The 18,157-nt window shown below is 39.4% G+C and overlaps 2 protein-coding genes across 6 annotated transcripts in view; both read right to left on the reverse strand.

The window, feature by feature from the left end:
• The window catches only part of rps6kc1 (ribosomal protein S6 kinase polypeptide 1), a 48,435-nt gene extending 37,392 nt beyond the window's left edge, over nucleotides 1-11,043 (reverse strand). For 2 of the 5 annotated variants that reach the window (XM_067483058.1, XM_067483054.1), the window contains exons 1-12: nucleotides 10,860-11,043; nucleotides 8,720-8,755; nucleotides 7,515-7,635; nucleotides 7,046-7,161; nucleotides 6,870-6,963; nucleotides 6,730-6,783; nucleotides 6,179-6,601; nucleotides 5,893-6,032; nucleotides 5,588-5,686; nucleotides 3,734-3,781; nucleotides 3,059-3,191; nucleotides 266-1,912 (exon numbers count right to left, since the gene is read on the reverse strand). In XM_067483058.1, coding sequence (XP_067339159.1) covers nucleotides 266-1,912; nucleotides 3,059-3,191; nucleotides 3,734-3,781; nucleotides 5,588-5,686; nucleotides 5,893-6,032; nucleotides 6,179-6,601; nucleotides 6,730-6,783; nucleotides 6,870-6,963; nucleotides 7,046-7,161; nucleotides 7,515-7,635; nucleotides 8,720-8,755; nucleotides 10,860-10,961 — 3,013 coding nt within the window. In that variant the 5' untranslated portion in view covers nucleotides 10,962-11,043. The remainder of the gene's footprint in view (nucleotides 1-265; nucleotides 1,913-3,058; nucleotides 3,192-3,733; nucleotides 3,782-5,587; nucleotides 5,687-5,892; nucleotides 6,033-6,178; nucleotides 6,602-6,729; nucleotides 6,784-6,869; nucleotides 6,964-7,045; nucleotides 7,162-7,514; nucleotides 7,636-8,719; nucleotides 8,756-10,859) is intronic. The other 3 variants (XM_067483055.1, XM_067483057.1, XM_067483056.1) reach the window with 2 other exon arrangements.
• A 24-nt stretch (nucleotides 11,044-11,067) lies between these two features.
• On the reverse strand, nucleotides 11,068-17,594 carry moxd1l (monooxygenase, DBH-like 1, like). The gene is made up of 13 exons (XM_067483064.1): nucleotides 17,295-17,594; nucleotides 16,990-17,136; nucleotides 16,167-16,319; nucleotides 15,851-15,934; nucleotides 15,400-15,555; nucleotides 15,158-15,260; nucleotides 14,076-14,248; nucleotides 13,868-13,956; nucleotides 13,620-13,716; nucleotides 13,436-13,495; nucleotides 12,779-12,897; nucleotides 12,558-12,636; nucleotides 11,068-11,972 (listed from the first exon to the last, which is right to left on the reverse strand). Exons 1-13 carry the CDS (start codon nucleotides 17,562-17,564, stop codon nucleotides 11,817-11,819), a joined length of 1,686 nt encoding a protein of 561 aa, XP_067339165.1. The 5' UTR covers nucleotides 17,565-17,594; the 3' UTR covers nucleotides 11,068-11,816.
• Nucleotides 17,595-18,157: the final 563 nt, after the last annotated feature.

Below are 18,157 nucleotides of genomic sequence, written 5' to 3' on the forward strand. Positions count from 1 at the left end.
TAATCACTATTTTCAATTTTTTTCCAAAAGTAACATAGATGTCCTGCTATATCCACCATTCAGTGACAGTTAGGATTTGATGTCATGTTCACAATCAGCTAACAGCTCCCAAACTCTGTGTAACACCAGGCGAAAACACTCACACCAAACGTCTAGTGCAAGCTTTAGGAAAGCTTTGACAAGATTGTGAAACTGATCTAATTTCTGGGGTTTTACAACAATTCTTTGTGCACAGTACCGTGTCATAAAAAAAAAAGTGTCATACCTTGGTGGTCCAGCAGGATATTGTTGGGGTTAAGGTCTCGGCAGATTATGCCCTCTTGGTGCAGGAAATCCAGAGCTGTCACAATCTCTACAGCCCAGCATCGTACAAACTCCTCCGGGATACGAGCTTGGGATGCAGCCAATGACAGTTCGTCAAGCTCTGCAAACAGCCTTGATACTTTTTTATCAAATTCACTGGCACCTTTATTACTAATAATTCCTAATGATTTCCCATCAACACAAAATAAACTCTCAACCGCCTCAGGGGCCTCAGCACCATTTGTAGCTAGGATAAAATCTGTGCTGCTGCCATTGGGGTCTAGAACCAAGTCCGTATTCATTCTTGTACAGGCTTCTAGTTTTTCATTATGGGAGTCCGTGTCTTGAATATCTGCTTCAAGGATGTCATTATTTTCAGGGTGACCAACTATTTTGTCAGAGGCGTCTTGTCCAAATGCCAGGCTGCTGTCATCCCACAGTGAGTTGAAGGGAGACGATGCAGCACTGATGTCACAGGTTGCAGAGGCTGTACACAAAGAGGAAAGCTCCTGATCTAGAGGCTCCTCTTCCTCAGAGTGGCTATGAAGCTGTAAAACATCAGGCTGGATCAACTTTTGAGGAGAACCTGTAGTTTCAAGCCCAGGACAAACTCTTGTAGTATTTATTTCCTCTTGTAAAGACTCTACAGCCCTTGTCATTACAGGCAGGTTAACCAAAAGGTCTGGTGGGCGACCCTCATCCTCCACTACTGCCTCTTTAAAGGAAATGACTGGTACTGAGTCAATGGAGCCTTTATCACTACATTCTATTCCCCAAATCTCTGAGCTGTGGCCCCTGACCTCCTGAGCCAGCTCTGGAAGATCCTCTGTAACATCTGAGCCCAGGTCAGATGTTGAAAAGAGGGGGGCCTGTTGTTGAGGGGGACGCTGCTCTCCAAAGTCGAGGCAGGTCATCTCGCTTGCACTGTCTTTGCTGTCAATACGGAAAAATTCCATTGGCGTATGCTTGGATTGATCCAGAGACAAAGTCCCCACAGGGGATGGTAAAAGACTAAAGACCTCGCTCTTGTCCCGTGTCTCACCATAGTATTGCTCATTGTCATGAGTGAGGCCACTTTTGTCAGATGACTCAGTGAAAAAGCCAAGTTCCTTAGAACTGATGGGCGAAGAGAGGCTGTCATTGCTCATTAGTGAGCGGCTATGTGAAGAAGTGGTGGTCAGCGTAACAGGCACTTCAAGTGACAGCATTTCCTGCTCGCTCTTCTCTTCTTCCCCCTCCAGCACATCTGGTTCTACTTTCTCTTGCTCATACTCATTGCAAAGTGTTAAATAACTGTTTGTGCACTCTTCCTCAGAGGTGGCCCCAGAGTCTGACTGGGCCCCAATTGGTACATTAAGTCTAGGAGGGAGAACAATTTTAAGAGGAGTCACTATAACATTTGTTCCCTTATTCTGCAGCCTTGTGACAGAATCAGAACTTGTAACAGGTCCCGCTGCAGAACTGGCTGAACCTACATCCACCTGTGGAACAGTATGCTGCAAGGAGTGTACAGCTACTGTATGGCTCTTCTGTATAAATGGAATGTCAAAGCTCTCTTCTGGGCTGGAATTATGCAGGTACTTTCCAATGTAGGACCACAGCTTTCCACCTGAAGAAAAAATAAACAGGGCATTAAAGATTAAACCAGGAGGGTTTATTTAATACTGAGTTAAAAAGACAGAATTCTTTTGGAACTCATCAACCAGGCTGGAATACTACCCGGATGTGATCATGTGTTATTACATTTGATACAAACTTTAACAGTTAGCTAAGCTTTATTTAATTAGGAAATCTAATTGAAGTCAATATTCCTTTTGTATGTTTGCACACGAGAACAAAGCTGAAAACAATACGTATGTTAATGAAAAAAAAGAAAAAAGAAAAACAATTTCTTACCATTTCAAATGTAGACTTAGGTTTGATTATCCAGGGTGAATATAAAAAACAACAGCAACTGAAACCAATTTTGCTAAATGTGGTTTGAAGAATGTGTGTTTTAGCTTCCCAGTGTAATGACAGTGTATTGACTTATGTCTTTTTTACACAGACACACACATACATATATAGATACACACAGCTGTAGTGTGAGCAATTCAGAGCCAGCATCTGTTGTGTGTGATGAGAATGAATAGGGAGTTCACTGTGATGATAATGATAGTGGGGCCGCTCAGTGGCATAGAAAGTAAAATCATCCACATGTTGTTTTGTCCAATGTCACTGAGGTCGCTGCTTCCCTCTGCCTAGCTGTCTACTCTTATTCTACCCCTCAGGTGTTAACAGCAGACTAAAGGAGCATAAGGAGCAACCCATGGACTCACAGAGCTGGGATGTAAAACTATGCCTTTGCTGGCACTTGATTAGTTTTATTAGATCATGTTCAAACAGCCCTGTGTGATATTCAATATTGTCCACTAATATTAATGCAGGGTGGTTATGGAGAAAGCCAGATTGAATAGGTTACAGGGCATTAAAAAAATATGGTTGCATGTCATTGTACACACTCACCCACACACACAGGGAGTGGGATATAGGGAAGCCCAGGTGTTGGCATAGCTAATGAAGCATGTCGCCACCTGGTATTCAGAATAATGACCTGTGACACACACTCATCTCTATCAAACATCTGCCTGGAACAAGGACAGATAAAGGAGTGAGAGACAAGAGAATGAGGGACAAGGTAAAGGGGGTAAAAGACAGTTGGGGGTATAAAAGCAGAATTAGGAAATTAATAAACGTGAGTTTGAGATGTGTGTACCTTCAGCATACTGCAGCAAAAGAAAAACTGTGTCTTCAGAGACAATGAATTTTTTAAGATGCACCATATGGGGGACAGAGTGAGGCACAATGGTCCTCTTGGTACGTCCACAGTCACTGCTCCTCCTCAGACCCTGCAACGAGACAGAGATGAATAATTAAAGTAAAATGAAGCACAAACAAGTGGATTTAAGGACAAGAGGAGAAAAGTAAAATTAACCCAAATAAGGAGGGCATGGGCAGGAGGAAGAGGAAGGTGATTGTTTAGGCTGTGAGAAGAGTAAGGTGTAAAAAAAAAATGAGGAAGGGATTAAGGCAAAGGAGAAACATCCCATTAACGAACTGCCAGCTATGCCCCATGGCTACCCAAAGTCACTGGATTCATCAAGCCACATACAGCGCGTGACTTTAAAACAGCCACACTAAATCTATCAGCGCTACAAGAAAAGTTCACATTGGCTTAGAAGTGTGTGTGCAGGTATGGGTGTATGTGCTTGCATGCTTGTGTAGTCATCTGTGCCTGTGCTGTGCGTTGGCATCTGGCACACGTCTCACACCTGAGAGCAGAGGAGCTGACAGGGACAGGCCCATTAGAATCAATTACACTGGTCACACACAGGTTTCTGGCACACTTCGCACTTACAGTCAGGAGGGCGCACACACACATCACACTTACTTTGAGGATGAACATCTCTTGTGTTCTCTTGTCCATGACCAAAAGGACCTGTTGTGGGAGAGTGCTATTAATTGCCATGTACAAAACAGACAGTCCAAGATGATTTAGTGGTTATGTCCTTCGGAGCAGCGTTTCTCAATGAGTGGGTCAGGCCACATACTAGGGTTACTACAAGATAAATGTAGGTCCAGTCCCTAAATTATACTAGAAAATTTGGAATTAACATGTCTAATCCTCCTAGGTTTAACAGTCTCTGCAATATAGGTCTGTGGTGTATTAACAAATAAAAAAATAAAGGATAAAAATGTTATACTAGCTGTAATAACAAAAAACCTGAATTAGTTAACTTTTCAATTGAGAGAAAATAATTGTTTGATAATTTAATCATTAAGTAATTAATCACTTGTCAATTATAAATGTCAAACACTCTTCAGCTTATCAATATTTTAATGACTGTGAATTTTTGACTGATCACATTTTTCATAATTTTATAGATGTAATAGAAAAAGATAACTGAGATATTAATCATTATTAACTTTTTAATCATTATATTTAATCTAGGTGTAATATTTTAAAGCCTCACATAAGAGAAGTCTCTAAAACAAACCACTCGTCACTCATATTCATGTCTAAACATGATTTCTTTCTTGCGCTAAATTTTTGTCACCACAGAGCTATGCAATGTGTCATAAAAGACACAATAATGTCTAACAGTGCCATCTGTAAATGGCCACCTTTCTCCCATCTGTACCCAAAGCTTGTAGCATCTCTCAATTCCTTTCCTCTATTTGTCTCCCTGTTTCTTCCTAATATCTTTAGTGCTTCGTACCATCAGACCTTCTTTTCTCTGTGACATCTCCATTTCTCTCACAGTCTCAGGGGAGAGCTTGAGCATATGTGTGTGACCTGGTGTGTATTTGTGCGTATGTTTTGTGGGTGCATTCTCTCCATGTGACCCTGGCTGGGACCAAACAGGTGCAGGCTAAATGGATATGAATGGAGCTGTGAGTAAACAGAGTGGCAGTGCTAGCCAGGGCGCTAATATAATTAAGACACAAACATCAGGGAAAGGGGGAGGTGGAGAGGAGGGGTGTGTGCGTGTGTGTCTGTGTGTTTGGGGGGGGGCAGTAGGGTGAGGAACTCTCTCCATCTGTCCCCTCTGTCCCCATTAACAATGAAAGGAGGAAGGCAGAGGAGGAGAGTAAAGCTGTGCCATTTCATTTCCTCTAACTCAAATCTTTTCGCTGTGTGTCAGATTTGGTTCTGACATATCGTGGACTTTGGTGTACACCTCTACAGAGTAACACATGTTGGTATTGTGTCAACATTTTCCTTGGGGTTTTGCGTGTGTATTTGTGTGTAGGATGAGCATCATTGATTCAATGTTGTGTGTCGCTATCTGAGCTGCTTGCCAAGTCATTTCATGGCTGAGTGGAGAAGTTGCTTTCCCGGCAGCTGGTTGAGAGGACCGGCAACCTAAACTGACCTTGTGGTAGTCACAAGTGATGCTAAACATACACACACTCAGCCCTTATCATACCATCCAGTAAATCTTTTACTTTTATTGCTTCTGATAAAAGACATTCAAAGAGGGAAAGGACACGGAGAGCTTTGGAGATGGATGCCATCTATATTTGGGGCTATAATTAAATAAATGTATGTGTTGTAGGTTGGGTTTCATTTTCACCTATTCTCTTCTTTTGTATTTAATGTTTAAAAAGGAAATTCTGACATAAAGTGTTAAATGAATAAATAAATAGATAGTCTTACTCCCTTACACACTTATAAATAAATGTGAAAAAAACGGAATGTGTTTATGAATGAAAAAGAAAAATTACAAAAAGACAAACTGACCTTATCTATAACTCCCAACACCCTGTAAGCTTTCAGATCCTCAGATGGACTCTGCTGGCCTCCTTTGGTGGCGGTAGAGCAGCACTGTGCCCCTAAAGCCTGACAAAAGATTAACATTTTTGTGTTTTGATTCTGTGCAATGTTAAAATCTGTTGTAGTCAAAAAAGTTGTAGTCTATAATTATCACAACTCAAACAGTGGCTATTACAAACAAAACATAAAAAAAGGGGCTGCATGGACATTGAGCACATATGCATGAGCTGACATAGGGAGTCTAGGGCCAGTGGCACTTTCCTCTTACTTACCACTGTCTGCGTTGACCCTTGACCCATGTTGCCTTTCAGATGCTGACTGGATATTTGTTCTGCACGCATCAGATATTCTGCAGTTTTCTTCTTCACTGCCTCTCGCCTTGTGGGACTGGCCTCACCTGAAATAGGTGTGACTGAGATCAATAAGTTTTAAATGTTTAAAGACTGTGTACTGACATTTATCTATTGACAAAATAAAATGTTATAGTTATGGTCAGCGTCAGCTGGTTCTCTTACTCTGACCTGAGTAAAAAGTTATCCAGCTCATGACCAAACTGACCTTGCACTCCTTGGAGCAGCAGGTCCACACCGTTGCGATAGTAGGAAAAAGCTGCCTGGTAGTCTTGCTCGTTCTCCTTCTGCACAGCCAAACAAATAAGCTCACTGGCTTTGTCCAGGTAATCAGACTTTACGTCCTTTGGGGGGCCACCAATGGCTTTTTTCACGCTGCCAGAAAAGAGTGTTGCTCGACTTGGCCAGTTGACCTCTGGGTTTGGGGCGGAGGAAGCAGGGACTGGGGCAGGAGATGTGGTACGGCGTTCATGGAGAGAGGGCAAACGGGGGCTGCAACTACTGCTAATGTTGGTGGCTCCCCCCTGTGGGTGGTTTGGGGACGTGCGGCCTGAGGCCATGCCATCATCTAGCTCAGCTAAGGAGTCGGTATCCACTGCCAGGGAGGTCAAGTCACTGTCACTGGATGGGCCTGGGGAGGCAAAAACACTAAGGTACATAGATACAGATACATACATATATAGACATGGAACACCTCCCCCCTGCCCCACAAAGTAATCTTGAATGTAGGTGTTATTTTCATAAATAAACATACTCTACCTCCATACTCGGATGTGATAGTCAAATCATCTGCACCACTGAGATCTCTTTGAACTGAAAAAAAAATTACCAAACATCTCAGCAAGTCTTGATTTACAAACCAAGAGGAAGATTAAAGGGAATATTGCGTTTAATCCTACCATCAGAGCTGCAGTCTGATAAACTGTCAACCAGGAATTCAGAAATGGGCTCAGCTGGTCCAATGAGCTCTGAGCCGTCATGAACCTCCCCTCCCTGAAGAAATATGACACACAGTTTCATATTCAATCTGTAAATCTCTCTGTGTAAGTGTGTGTGTGTGTACGTGTATTTTTACCTTGAAAAAATCTTGGATGTGCTGACTACTATACAAAGCCGGAATATTAGCAGAGAACTGTAGCAGATCCTCAGAGCACTGTCTTCTTTGCTCAATCACTGAGTCATCAAAACGACCTATATATAAATAAATGAAGATAAATGGAGAGAGGCACACACACACAGATTGATTCTGCCTATACCCAAGTGATCGATCAGATCAAGTAAAAGTGGTGCTTGCTAAGTAACAGCACTAAGCTGTCTTAAGGTGGCAGCGTTCTCTAGTAGAAAAGATGTAGTTGCTGAATTGCCTCATAAAAAGACAGTCCCAATTACAGTTTTTCTTTGGTCACTCTAGACAAAATCATAAAATTATAAGGTACCAAGGAAGAGAATAGGAAGGAACAGAAGAAAATAAAAAAGGAAAAAGGACAAACTTTAAGTCTTTATAGTTTTATTAGGGTAATGGAATCAGTGGGTCAGGTGCTTACCAAAGACTTTGGCCTTGGCAAAGGGAGGAAACAGCTCTGACTGGCTACATACATTTTTGTGCAGCTGCCAGAGATTTTGATGAAGCTTTCGGAAATCACTGTATCTCTTCCACACTGTTATCTAAAAAAGACACAGAAGGGAGCTTGATGAAAATAGGAAGGTGGATGAGTTAAGGGAGGACTTTTGGACTCAATAGTCCGTGTTTAAACATTTATGAAGCCTCACTAAATGGATCACATTACTTCTGTGTACTAAACACTGTTGGATCTAAAAGAAATACTCACTTAACTGATTTTTAAATATCGTAACCAGTCAAAAATTCATTACATCTTGTTTAAGACAACAAACATGTAAACTATTTAACAATAGCACACGGTAGCCAAAAACTATAATGAAATAAATGCCAGTTACTGCTAACTGGGCCTATGCCAACACATGGATCCATTTAACTCGTAACAAGATAAAGTCCTCTTTGCCATCTTATTTAATGAAACTTCAAATACAAGACACAACATTTAAAAACAAACCTGAATCGAGTTCTTCTTTTCTACTTCTTTATTCTATGTTAAGATGCAAGTCCAGTTTCCTAAAATCTATTGCTGGGCAGCTGGTGTGAGACACACTGGGCTGAGAACCACTCCCAAACAGGAGCACTACTCAGTAAAGGAGATATGAGTTTCCAGGCAAAACTCTTCCTCTCTGTCTCTTAGAAACACATGCAGTAATTGACATCATGCCCACTGCATTAGTGCTGGTTCCACACCAGAATGCATTCCTCAGTGCAAGACCGTATGTACCGTTATGTGATTTTACTGCATGTTCACGATATGTTGCGAGAAGGTGGAACAGTTAAAGGATCGGTTAAACTTTTTAAAACACAAAACGGTTGTCTTGAGTGAAAAAACATATGCTTTTAATCATCACAGTGATGAGTAACACTGACCTATGATGTAACAGGCATTCCTTAAACGTGTGTAATTTTACCATAGGTGTACTTGTGTCAAATATATTATATAAATATACTATAAGTGAATATGTTCAGATATATCAAACTATTATACTTATAGGGTTCAACCAACTCAGCCTGAGGAACTTTCCTGCTAAAATAATCCATCACACTGCTGTCTTTCAAGAAAATCCACTGCCTGCCAAAGCTCTGCAAACTCACAAAGTCACCATATAAAATATTGGTTTGAGCTCTTACCTCTTGGACGTCCTCTGGGCTCTTCCTGGAGATTATCTGTATGGAAGAAGAACACAAGTGCTCAAGGTTTTAGAAATCCCATGTCATTCCTATTCAAGATATTTGAGTTGGTTTTACTGCAGAGATATTCTTGTGAGGCTGCCACAAGCATGAGCAGGGACACAGCTCTGAGCGTGACAATGAGTGCATTATGAAGGGAGTGACGGAAGTTTTGAGTGTTACAACGAGACATCACCAGCATTAGTAGTAAAACTGATGGCAGAAACAGACCCCGCATTGCTGTAGGCAATGTGCCCCATTTGGCTGTAAAACTTTGATGAAATGAAATTAATGAAATGTTTCTCATAATTTTATGATCAGGGTCATACAGACAGGTTACCATAAATAAATAAATAAATAAATATAAAGTGTGTAAGTGAGGTGTTGGGCCAACATGTGCTATCAAAAAAGCTTTACTGCACCTTGTGCACTGATTCTTTAGGTTTTTGGATCTCTATTGGTGGGATGGAACATCACTCTTTCAAAGGATGTTCTCTTATTTGGTGTTTTGAGGGTGGTGCTGTCTAACACATCAGTCTAAAAATGTTTTAGTTGTTTATTTGGGTTGAGATCTAATGACTGCGAAGACCACATAATATAAGTCAGAATTTCATACATGAGCTTGGTTGACCAAAAATACAACACAAGGGGGCACAAGCCAGTGTCTTCATGTGCTTGTCCCAAGTATGGATAAATGAAGAGGGTTGTGTCAGGAAGGGCATCCTACACAAAACACATGTGAAATTACACATGTGAATCATGAGTTCCACACCGAATCTGACTTCCATACTGGAACAGTCGGGCCCCGGGTTAAGACCGGCACCCTATAGGTCAACAGCACCGGTGGCTACTGTTGGTTGAAGAAGAAGAGAAGGTAGGTGCGTTCGTAGGCAGACAGAGAAGAGGAAATGTGTAGGACTGACAGTAGGGACTATGAATGTTGGGACAGGGAAGGCTAGAGAGGTGGTTGACATGATGCAGAGAAGGAAAGTGGATATACTGTGTGTCCAGGAGACCAGATGAAAAGGTAGCAAGGGTCGAAGCGTAGAAGCAGGGTCTAAGTTGTTTTACCATGGGTCGGATAAGATGAGAAATGGAGTAGGAGTTATCCTGAAATGGGGGTTTGAAAGGAATGTTCTGGAGGTGAAAAGAGTATCAGACAGGTGGATGACTCTGAAGCTGGAAATTGAAGGCGTGACGTCACGTTCATTGTTGTTAGTGGTTATGCCCGACAGGCAGGATGTGAGTGAACACTTTTTTCCAGAAGAGGCAGAAAAATAGGGTGACATAAGAGCGGAGGGAGAAGCACTCTGGTGGACTACAACCTGTGTTGATGTTGTAATCTGAAAGAGATCAGTGACTGCAAAGTATTGATCGGGGAGAGCGTAGCCACACAACACAGGGTGGTGTTGTGTAAGGCACATGATTCTCTGTGGCGTCCCCTGAAAGGGAACAGCCGAAAGGAAAAGAAAAGAAGCAGTTTTGTTGTCGAAAGCTCCAAGTGAATTTTGTCTAGGTTGTCCCTCCTAGCATGAATTCTTTACAGTACAGCGGCACTTTCTGGCAAAGTGACTGAGAGGTCCAACTACAGATCCCATCCTGTAAGTGGTTTTATTATTTCTCCTTAATGACTTCACTTATATAGCTAAGTTATTCCAGCATCGCTCCTAGAAACTTGCCTCAAAAGCAGCCAAGGGCAATAGCAGGTTTCCTGTTAATAACAGAGACGAAAAGCTCATTTTTAGGCGCAAATGCTTGACACCATCTCCTAAACCACAATATTTTACGTAATGTTACATGTAGTTTACACTAACGTAACTACTGCAAATGGAGTTTGCCATTCGTCAGCAGTTGGATCGGTTTCAAGCACTAAGGCTAACACTGACAAAATAGCAACTTAACAACCCACAACCACGCCTGAATGTTTCGGTTTGGTACATTTGTGGCCTTTAAAACCGCGGTTACCCTTGGCAGCTGAACACAAGCAGCATAAGTATCGTCATTTGTGTTTGCGTTAGCAGAGCTCAAGCTCAGCAGCTAGCTAGCTAACAACAACTAGCATTAGGCTAGCTGTCAGTTTCCTTGCTCTCCTTTTACTTACCCTTGCGGTGACTTTGTACACTGTATAGCCTTTCCGGTGCTTTTTAGGGTCTGTGACAGTATAAAACCGAGCAAGTTCTCCTGTGTCTCGCTGCGATATCATTCTGATAGTGACAACATTGCCAAGGATAGCAGCTAGCTAGCCGTACACATGACAGCAGCACAGTGACAAGAACGCAAATAAGTCAGAGCTCCCCCTTGAGGACGCCTGTGAAACTACCGGCCGTACATGTCACTTTCATCTGCATCAAATTGTGTCCGTGGCAGCTTGTATGTTGTTTCTTTAATGTAATATTAGGTGATTGGTTCTTTTACATAACTAATATATGCAAGAGTCAGTGATAATGGATCAATATTTAATATATCATCCATACACTTATTGCATAATCAATAGGCTACATAAGAAACATATGCTATAATGTAATACAGAGGTAGGTGATAGAATTTGCACAGTACTTTTATCTAATGGAGCAAATTAAATACCATATAATGTCTGTATTAAAACAAAAATCATGTATTATAATCAATGTATTATTGTCAAATAGCAGTGCAGCATTGCCAAGAATGCTCTAGTTCATTTAGAGGAAAAACAATTATAGTAGAAGTAGCTTTCTTCATAAAAAGTATTAGGGTATAAAAGCTTATTGTATTGCCAAACTCAATGTATTGTATTATTATATTGTGAAATTAAACTACCTTATAACTGTATAGAATTACGCAGATGAGGTGAAGCATTTTTGCTTTTAAGAAAACATAGTTTAAACAAAGTCAGTAATATAAATCTCAGTATGATAATACGGCACCTGAGCCTTGATTAGCAGTTAATTCCAAAAAGAAAAGATATGAAACGAAAGGATCAAATACAAGTAGAAAATGGCATACAGCTTTCTGTTTTTATCAGCTGTGTCTTTTTTTATCAAGATTGCAGAAGAATGGATCTGCTACATGCAGCACCATGTTACACTACTGCAATCCAGAGTAGAACAAGTATCATTCCAGCTGGGTTAACAATACATGCAGTGCAGAGTCTGTTAGACGCATTACTCTGACAAGTGACAGTTGGAGTCTTCATCATCTTCCTGACAATGCAATTTTTGAATAATCTGAATTTGGCCTGTGAAAAAGAAAATATTATATAAACATCTTTTTAAATGGTACTGCAAAAAGAAATGTTTCAATAAACACCAACAGTGTAGCTTTTTCGTCAGTAACTTCAGCTTAAATGCCTGTAAATGTCACATACACATACAGGATGATGAATAAAGGCTTTAAGTTTTTTACTTTGACAAATCCACAATCATAAATGGCGAGGAAATTCTTCAAACTTGCCAACTGTATATGTGACACAAAACTAAATAAATTGCACAATCAGAGTTGTACATAAAGAAATATGTGTGATAAGTAAAACTCTTAGTGGAAAACCGATGAATACTAAAATAAATTATACATCTGTATCATTAAAAGCAAATTTACATAAACAAAATTAGAAAAACAAATCTGAACAAGAGGGATAAAATACTACCTTATAACCGATAACAAAAATGACTGAAATGATTTGTGTATATTTTATAGTTGAATAACAATATGTCTAAAACTGAAAGAGAAAGTGCCAAACAAACACTTTATCATTTAGAAATTACAAAGTAATAGGGGATTTTTTTCTAGATTAAGACTGAAGGCAATTTATTCTGTGACTTACATTGTTATCAGAGACCATCTGACTTTGTGGTAGCATCTTTAGAGAACTCTCATACTGAGCAATTTCACTTTCAGACATTCTGTCAGAAATGAAAATAGAGGTAGTTGGCAAAGAACATACCAAAATATACATCATCAAAAATAAATATATAATGTATGTAACCTGCAAGCTGTTTGTAAATTAAACACAGCAGAAATGTGAACGATTGCATCAGGTCTTACTGGTAGTTTGTGCCTGATAGAGATGTTGTATTTGGATGGCTAAGGCATGCAGAGACACTGATTGCAGGATAGTAGAACATGAAGGCCAGGCACATCTCATCAGTGGTTGCTAACCCCATCTGAAGGAGTCAGTAAGTCATGCAATTATTTATACAGTTTCAAAATATCCTTTAAGCACCAAAATTAATAGTACTCAATATGCATTTACAATAATGTGTGTTTGTGATGTTGATAAATTAATGTTTACATCACTGCAGCTGGCAAATGTTTTATTGGGCTTAAAAAGTTGTAAATGATAAATTAGACATTGTTTTAATATAATTTATAACAATGCAACAGAGTTTGTTGATTGGTTATATTATGTATACCTGATCTGCATCTGCAAAGTAATTTGTCAAATTTCCAAAAAGTCGTGGAGTAAAAAGTATAATATTTCTCTCGTATTGTAATGGGGTAGCAGTGGCAGAAAATGTAAGTACTGTAGTAGAGTACCCCAAAAATATTTTTTTCATAAATTGTTATTATACTATTTTATTTACAAGAATAAACATAATAATTTATGCAGCACTATATAATTAGATTGTACTAATTGATACAGGGGGTCATGTAAAGTTATACTCATATATAAATGTGTGTGTGTGTAATGACATTAGCTACCTTAGTTACTTTAGTGCGATTCGCAGTGCTGTAGGTGCACTCTACTGCAATTTCATCACCCTGTGGTAAGAGACATTTTGATTTACTCATTTGAGTAAATGTGGCATGATAAATTATACAGCACTGTCAACACAGTGGGTTTGAACAACCCAAGCATATAACATGTGAACAGGGAGTCAATTACCTGCTTGATGGTCTTGATGTTTCCCAAACTAACAATTTGCTGTAGCTCAAAGTTGTAGTTTTCTTCCAAGCCCAAAAAGTCAATCTGCTCTCCATTTCTACATAGACAAAAGGTTATAAAATGGCAGTTAAAGAAGAAGAATGGCATCAAACCTGTGCCCACAATTATGATTTTTCACATAATGCCAAATTATGTAAAACCCCCTTTTTCGACTGATATAGAGAAAACCTCCAGACTTTCTTTCTTACCGGTAGTGGCCAACTCTGACTTTCCTCCCAGTTAAGTGTGTGTGCATTAATACAGCAAACAACTGAAGATCGGGCATAGGATTCACAAGCTAGGAATGGAAAGTAACTATGTTCAGGAACATATTCAGAAACAACAAATAAAATACCTCTTTACTTGACCCTAAGAACCCCTCCTGCTGGCTAAAACCTCTAATAAAACACTCCATACCTGAGAAAGGACAGTCGTATTACACACCCCATAGGTGTGGAACTGAAGGGCGTTTGGAGGTATGTTATACTCCATATTGCCAACTCCAAGCAAACCGGCAGTTAAGATGCCCACGTCATGCTGTCGGAGTTGGGTTGTATAATAAAGTCTTAGCCCTGAGCTGTCTGTCTTGCCTAAACAGAGAGATAGATTTAAAAATGTTGCACTGTGGTCATGTGATAAAGAATAGTAAGTATGTCCCACTACTTACAGTGTTTAACACAGCGTCAGTGTAATTGTATAGTAGTTATTGTCCAGGCAGCATTAAAAGTAAAAGTTGCATTTAAAATCAGTTGTGTGGATCATATTATGTGGAATTTTGACAACTTTACAAAAAAAGGTCAATTTCCTGGTTGTGAAAAGGATTAATCAGTCTGTGGGAACAGGTTGGTATGTTTCTAAAGAGGACTTCTAACAATTTTACACATAACGTTTACAGTAAGTCAAGTCCCCGAAAATCACCACAGCAATGTCATGTCGATGATTTAGTTTGGGCTTGATCATGGAGGTTTGAGTGCAAAAAATAAGTGAGCGTAGAGTGCAGGGAATTAACTATAAAAGATGCTTTTGTTTAGGACCTAAAATTTTTGGCACCCATAGTGGCTTCAGTTTAGTTTTGGATAATTTGCCCAGTGTGAGTCGCTGAATCTCATGTACGTGCCGGAGTAGTCAAACTGTACTGATGACAATCAATTAGGGCTGCAATTACTAATTCGCTATTTCTTAATATGTAGTTATTATTTGTATAATCAATACATGGTTTATTTAATGACATTTCATAGAATACTGAAAAATATCAATTGCATTTTCCCAGACCCTAATGCAACTGTTCAATTGTATTCCCCCTCCCCGAGTCAGTAGTTAAAAACCCAAAAAGATTCCGTTTCTAATCACATTAAACTGAGAAAAACATCACATCCTCGCGTGATCCGTTCAACTCTAACCTTGAATGAACACCATGATCAGCATATTGAATCCCTCATAGAATGAATAAATTGTTATAGTAGTTCTTAATGAAAGACAAAGTGAACAGGTATCCTTACCTGCCTGAAGGTTTGGATTATTGTAATGGATTTCCAGCCTATAGAAAGTAATATTGTCCACTCCTCCAAATGGAATACCTGCATGTTCTGGAAGCTCAAAGACCTGAAGTTTCATAGACACATTGGGGAACAGGTGACATGAGCATATCCCTTTCACCAATATACAAAAGAATACAATCTTGGAGTGTAAATATAGTATATTATAACAGTATAAAGGCTATGGACACTTGATAGTCCCTCACCCCTCCTCCCACTCCCCAAGCAGCCACGACCCCGAAGCAGGCATCCCCTATGTCGCCCTGGTAGCACGGCTTGTCATACGAGTGCTTCACAAAGGATGGGCAGCGGTACAGGAGCATGTGATGAACAATGTCGTAGTTCTGAATCACTGGTTCAACCTGACAGAGATTTGGTACAGAAGGTTTAAAGAACAATAATTCAAAGGACAGGAACAAGAAAGACAGGTTTTTTTTTCTTCTGAAAAACAATGCTCCTATTAATGCAGTTTTATTTTACATTTTTTACTTCAGGAACTACTTTCACATTTGATGATGTCTACTCTCTCACATTTACAAATTATTTAATGACATTTATAGTACCTGTCTGGTTTTAACATGTTTTAATATCCTTGTAGTTATACATAATAATACTAATATCAGATGTATGAATGTAATATGAGCAAGATATGATTACCTGATATACATGAACTTTTGTGTTTAAGTTTGAAAAGTTCATGACCTTGCAGTGATAGTATGTTTGAATGGTAGGGATAGTGATCTGCAAAACATAAAGATGAACAAAACACAGTTTGTTTACATCTTAGTTTGGACATTCAAACATACTGTATCAGAATAGTTTTTTAAAACATTTCCATTAATCCATCCTAAAAAAAAAAAAACAGTTCCCTTGTTAGATACTACTCATTAAGAGAGGAAATTGGTTAAAGTAAAAAAAAAGAAAAACACATTTTCAATATATTAGCATCTATAGTCAATTATTCCTACTGTACATTGTTCACTGTGGCACTAATATAGTTGCTGTTGGGAAGGGAGGTCCTGGGCATATAGTTTAAAAGGTTGACCTCCTTGGTACCTCTGCGAGCACTGTGATAAGTGATCTCATCTGTCGTTCCATATGCGTAGATCAGCTTAATGGGCTGAGCCTGTGAAGGGATCAATAGTAAGCAACAACATTCATGAGATTTCCAAGTGGAAATGGCACCTACTACATTACCAAACTGTCTAGCATTTCATGTACTTCATAGAAAGCATTATAAGCCTCTTGTGTGGCTTGTTGTTGCCGGAGCATTTGTATCTGAAAACACCCAATGAAAGACAGTAGGGGAACATTCAAGTGAACCTAACAAAAGAATTCTGAAAACAGACTTTACTGGGTTTCAAGAAAGGCATTTGGGCTTTAACTAGAGAATTAGAAGAACAATACAAAGCACTAGGGTTACAAATAACAATCCATGCTAAATCTTACTTACTTAAAAATGCCTAAGTGAGTGTGCATCTCCCTAGTTCTTACACAATAGGGTCCATTAGTTTGTTTGATAGTTGGCTTTAATGTTATGTAGTTTCCAGCAGTATTGCATCAACTAGTGATATTTTTCTGACATTTAAAAGTGTGAATATTTTCACATGATTTCCATATTAATCATTAATCACTTATAATGCTTTTGTGTAGAATTTCCAAACATCAAAATTATTATTCAAACTGCATAAAGTTCTCAGACTAGTACTTGTAGCTTCTTAATTAAAGGAAGAAACGTCTGTCTTCTTTGTATCCAAATGCAATAAAGTATGTACAGAATAATAAAAACGTCCTACAGTGATTTGGATGTCTTGGTCATCACACGTCTGAATAGGCCTCTGAAAGGTCATGATGGTTTGACCTTCACTTTCATTTAGAGACAGGAGAGTGTAGCTTTGCTGCTTATCCACTAAAGGCATGAAGCTCCCTGTGGCGTAATAGTCCTGATGCATTTAAAACAAAACAATATTTTCAGCAGCAGAAAGCTAATACTGTTACATTTGTCGTGTACATGTAACACAGTGTTATACACTTTATGATACACTTTATGTTTGTTGCAATGGTGGAAACTTAAAACTAATTTTCTTATGTAATAACTTACTTTGAAGTAGCTTCCTTCCGGCCTAAGCCCCCCTATTACAATGTCTGACCCATTCATTCCTCCGTTCGGACTCAAGCCAAAGCCCACCCAGCCTGTTGTGTTGACTGCCAGTACGAATGTTATTTTTCCTTGCAGATTGTCAAACCCCCACTTCAAGCAGACCAGGTTTTCCGTGTCCAGGTTCACCATGAAGGGCATGGCAAGGTCTGATGCCCCAACTCCTTTTCTCCAGGCCAGGAACAGGGTGAGGACAGAGAGCAGAGAGTGCATGCTGTCTCTTTGAAGCTGGAAATCTTCAAAATGAACTCACTGTCTTCGCGGCGGGCTAACACCCTCCTACCCTACTCCGACACACCTGCACTGCCCCATGAGGCCAGGTGATACAGGCAAAAAGTGCTCAGTCATTTATCATTTGCTATTGTGGATCAACACATATTGTACAGCACTCTGTGAGCTTATTCACATTAGGAATTGCTTTGCCACATTACGCAAAACATTTAATTTCAAAGATTTCTTTAAATCGTTTTCTCATTATTAAACCCACAAATTTATCGATTTTCATGTCAAAGAAGTGACTATGCTTCAAGACTTTTTATATAATGACCCAATTATAATCTTTTTCTCTCTCTTTCAACAGACTGTGGTCAGGTGGGCTGCGCACTTCACCTACAATATACATTAAACTGCCCACAAAAACTCCTCCCTTATTGATGTCAACCGGTTCTACCAGTTCTATTCAATTGTCAAATGAAACCACTGCTGGACACAGTGCAGGATGTACCAGAAGAAAAAGAATGACCTGTACAATCTAATGCAATCAAGTTTTTAAGTTAAAACTGTCAGAAAGATGATCATTATACAAT

Source organism: Channa argus, chromosome 17 (assembly GCF_033026475.1).
Source record: "Channa argus isolate prfri chromosome 17, Channa argus male v1.0, whole genome shotgun sequence".
Classification (NCBI taxonomy): Eukaryota; Metazoa; Chordata; class Actinopteri; order Anabantiformes; family Channidae; genus Channa; species Channa argus.

Excerpts from the sequence above, each read along its gene's own strand:
- moxd1l (XM_067483064.1), bottom strand. The coding sequence starts at position 17,564 with ATGCACTCTCTGCTCTCTGTCCTCACCCTGTTCCTGGCCTGGAGAAAA. Across the intron at positions 15,556-15,850 it reads CAAAAGTTCATGTATATCAG|GTTGAACCAGTGATTCAGAA; the intron begins GTAATCATATCT and ends AATCTCTGTCAG. Across the intron at positions 11,973-12,557 it reads AGATGGTCTCTGATAACAAT|GCCAAATTCAGATTATTCAA; the intron begins GTAAGTCACAGA and ends TCTTTTTCACAG.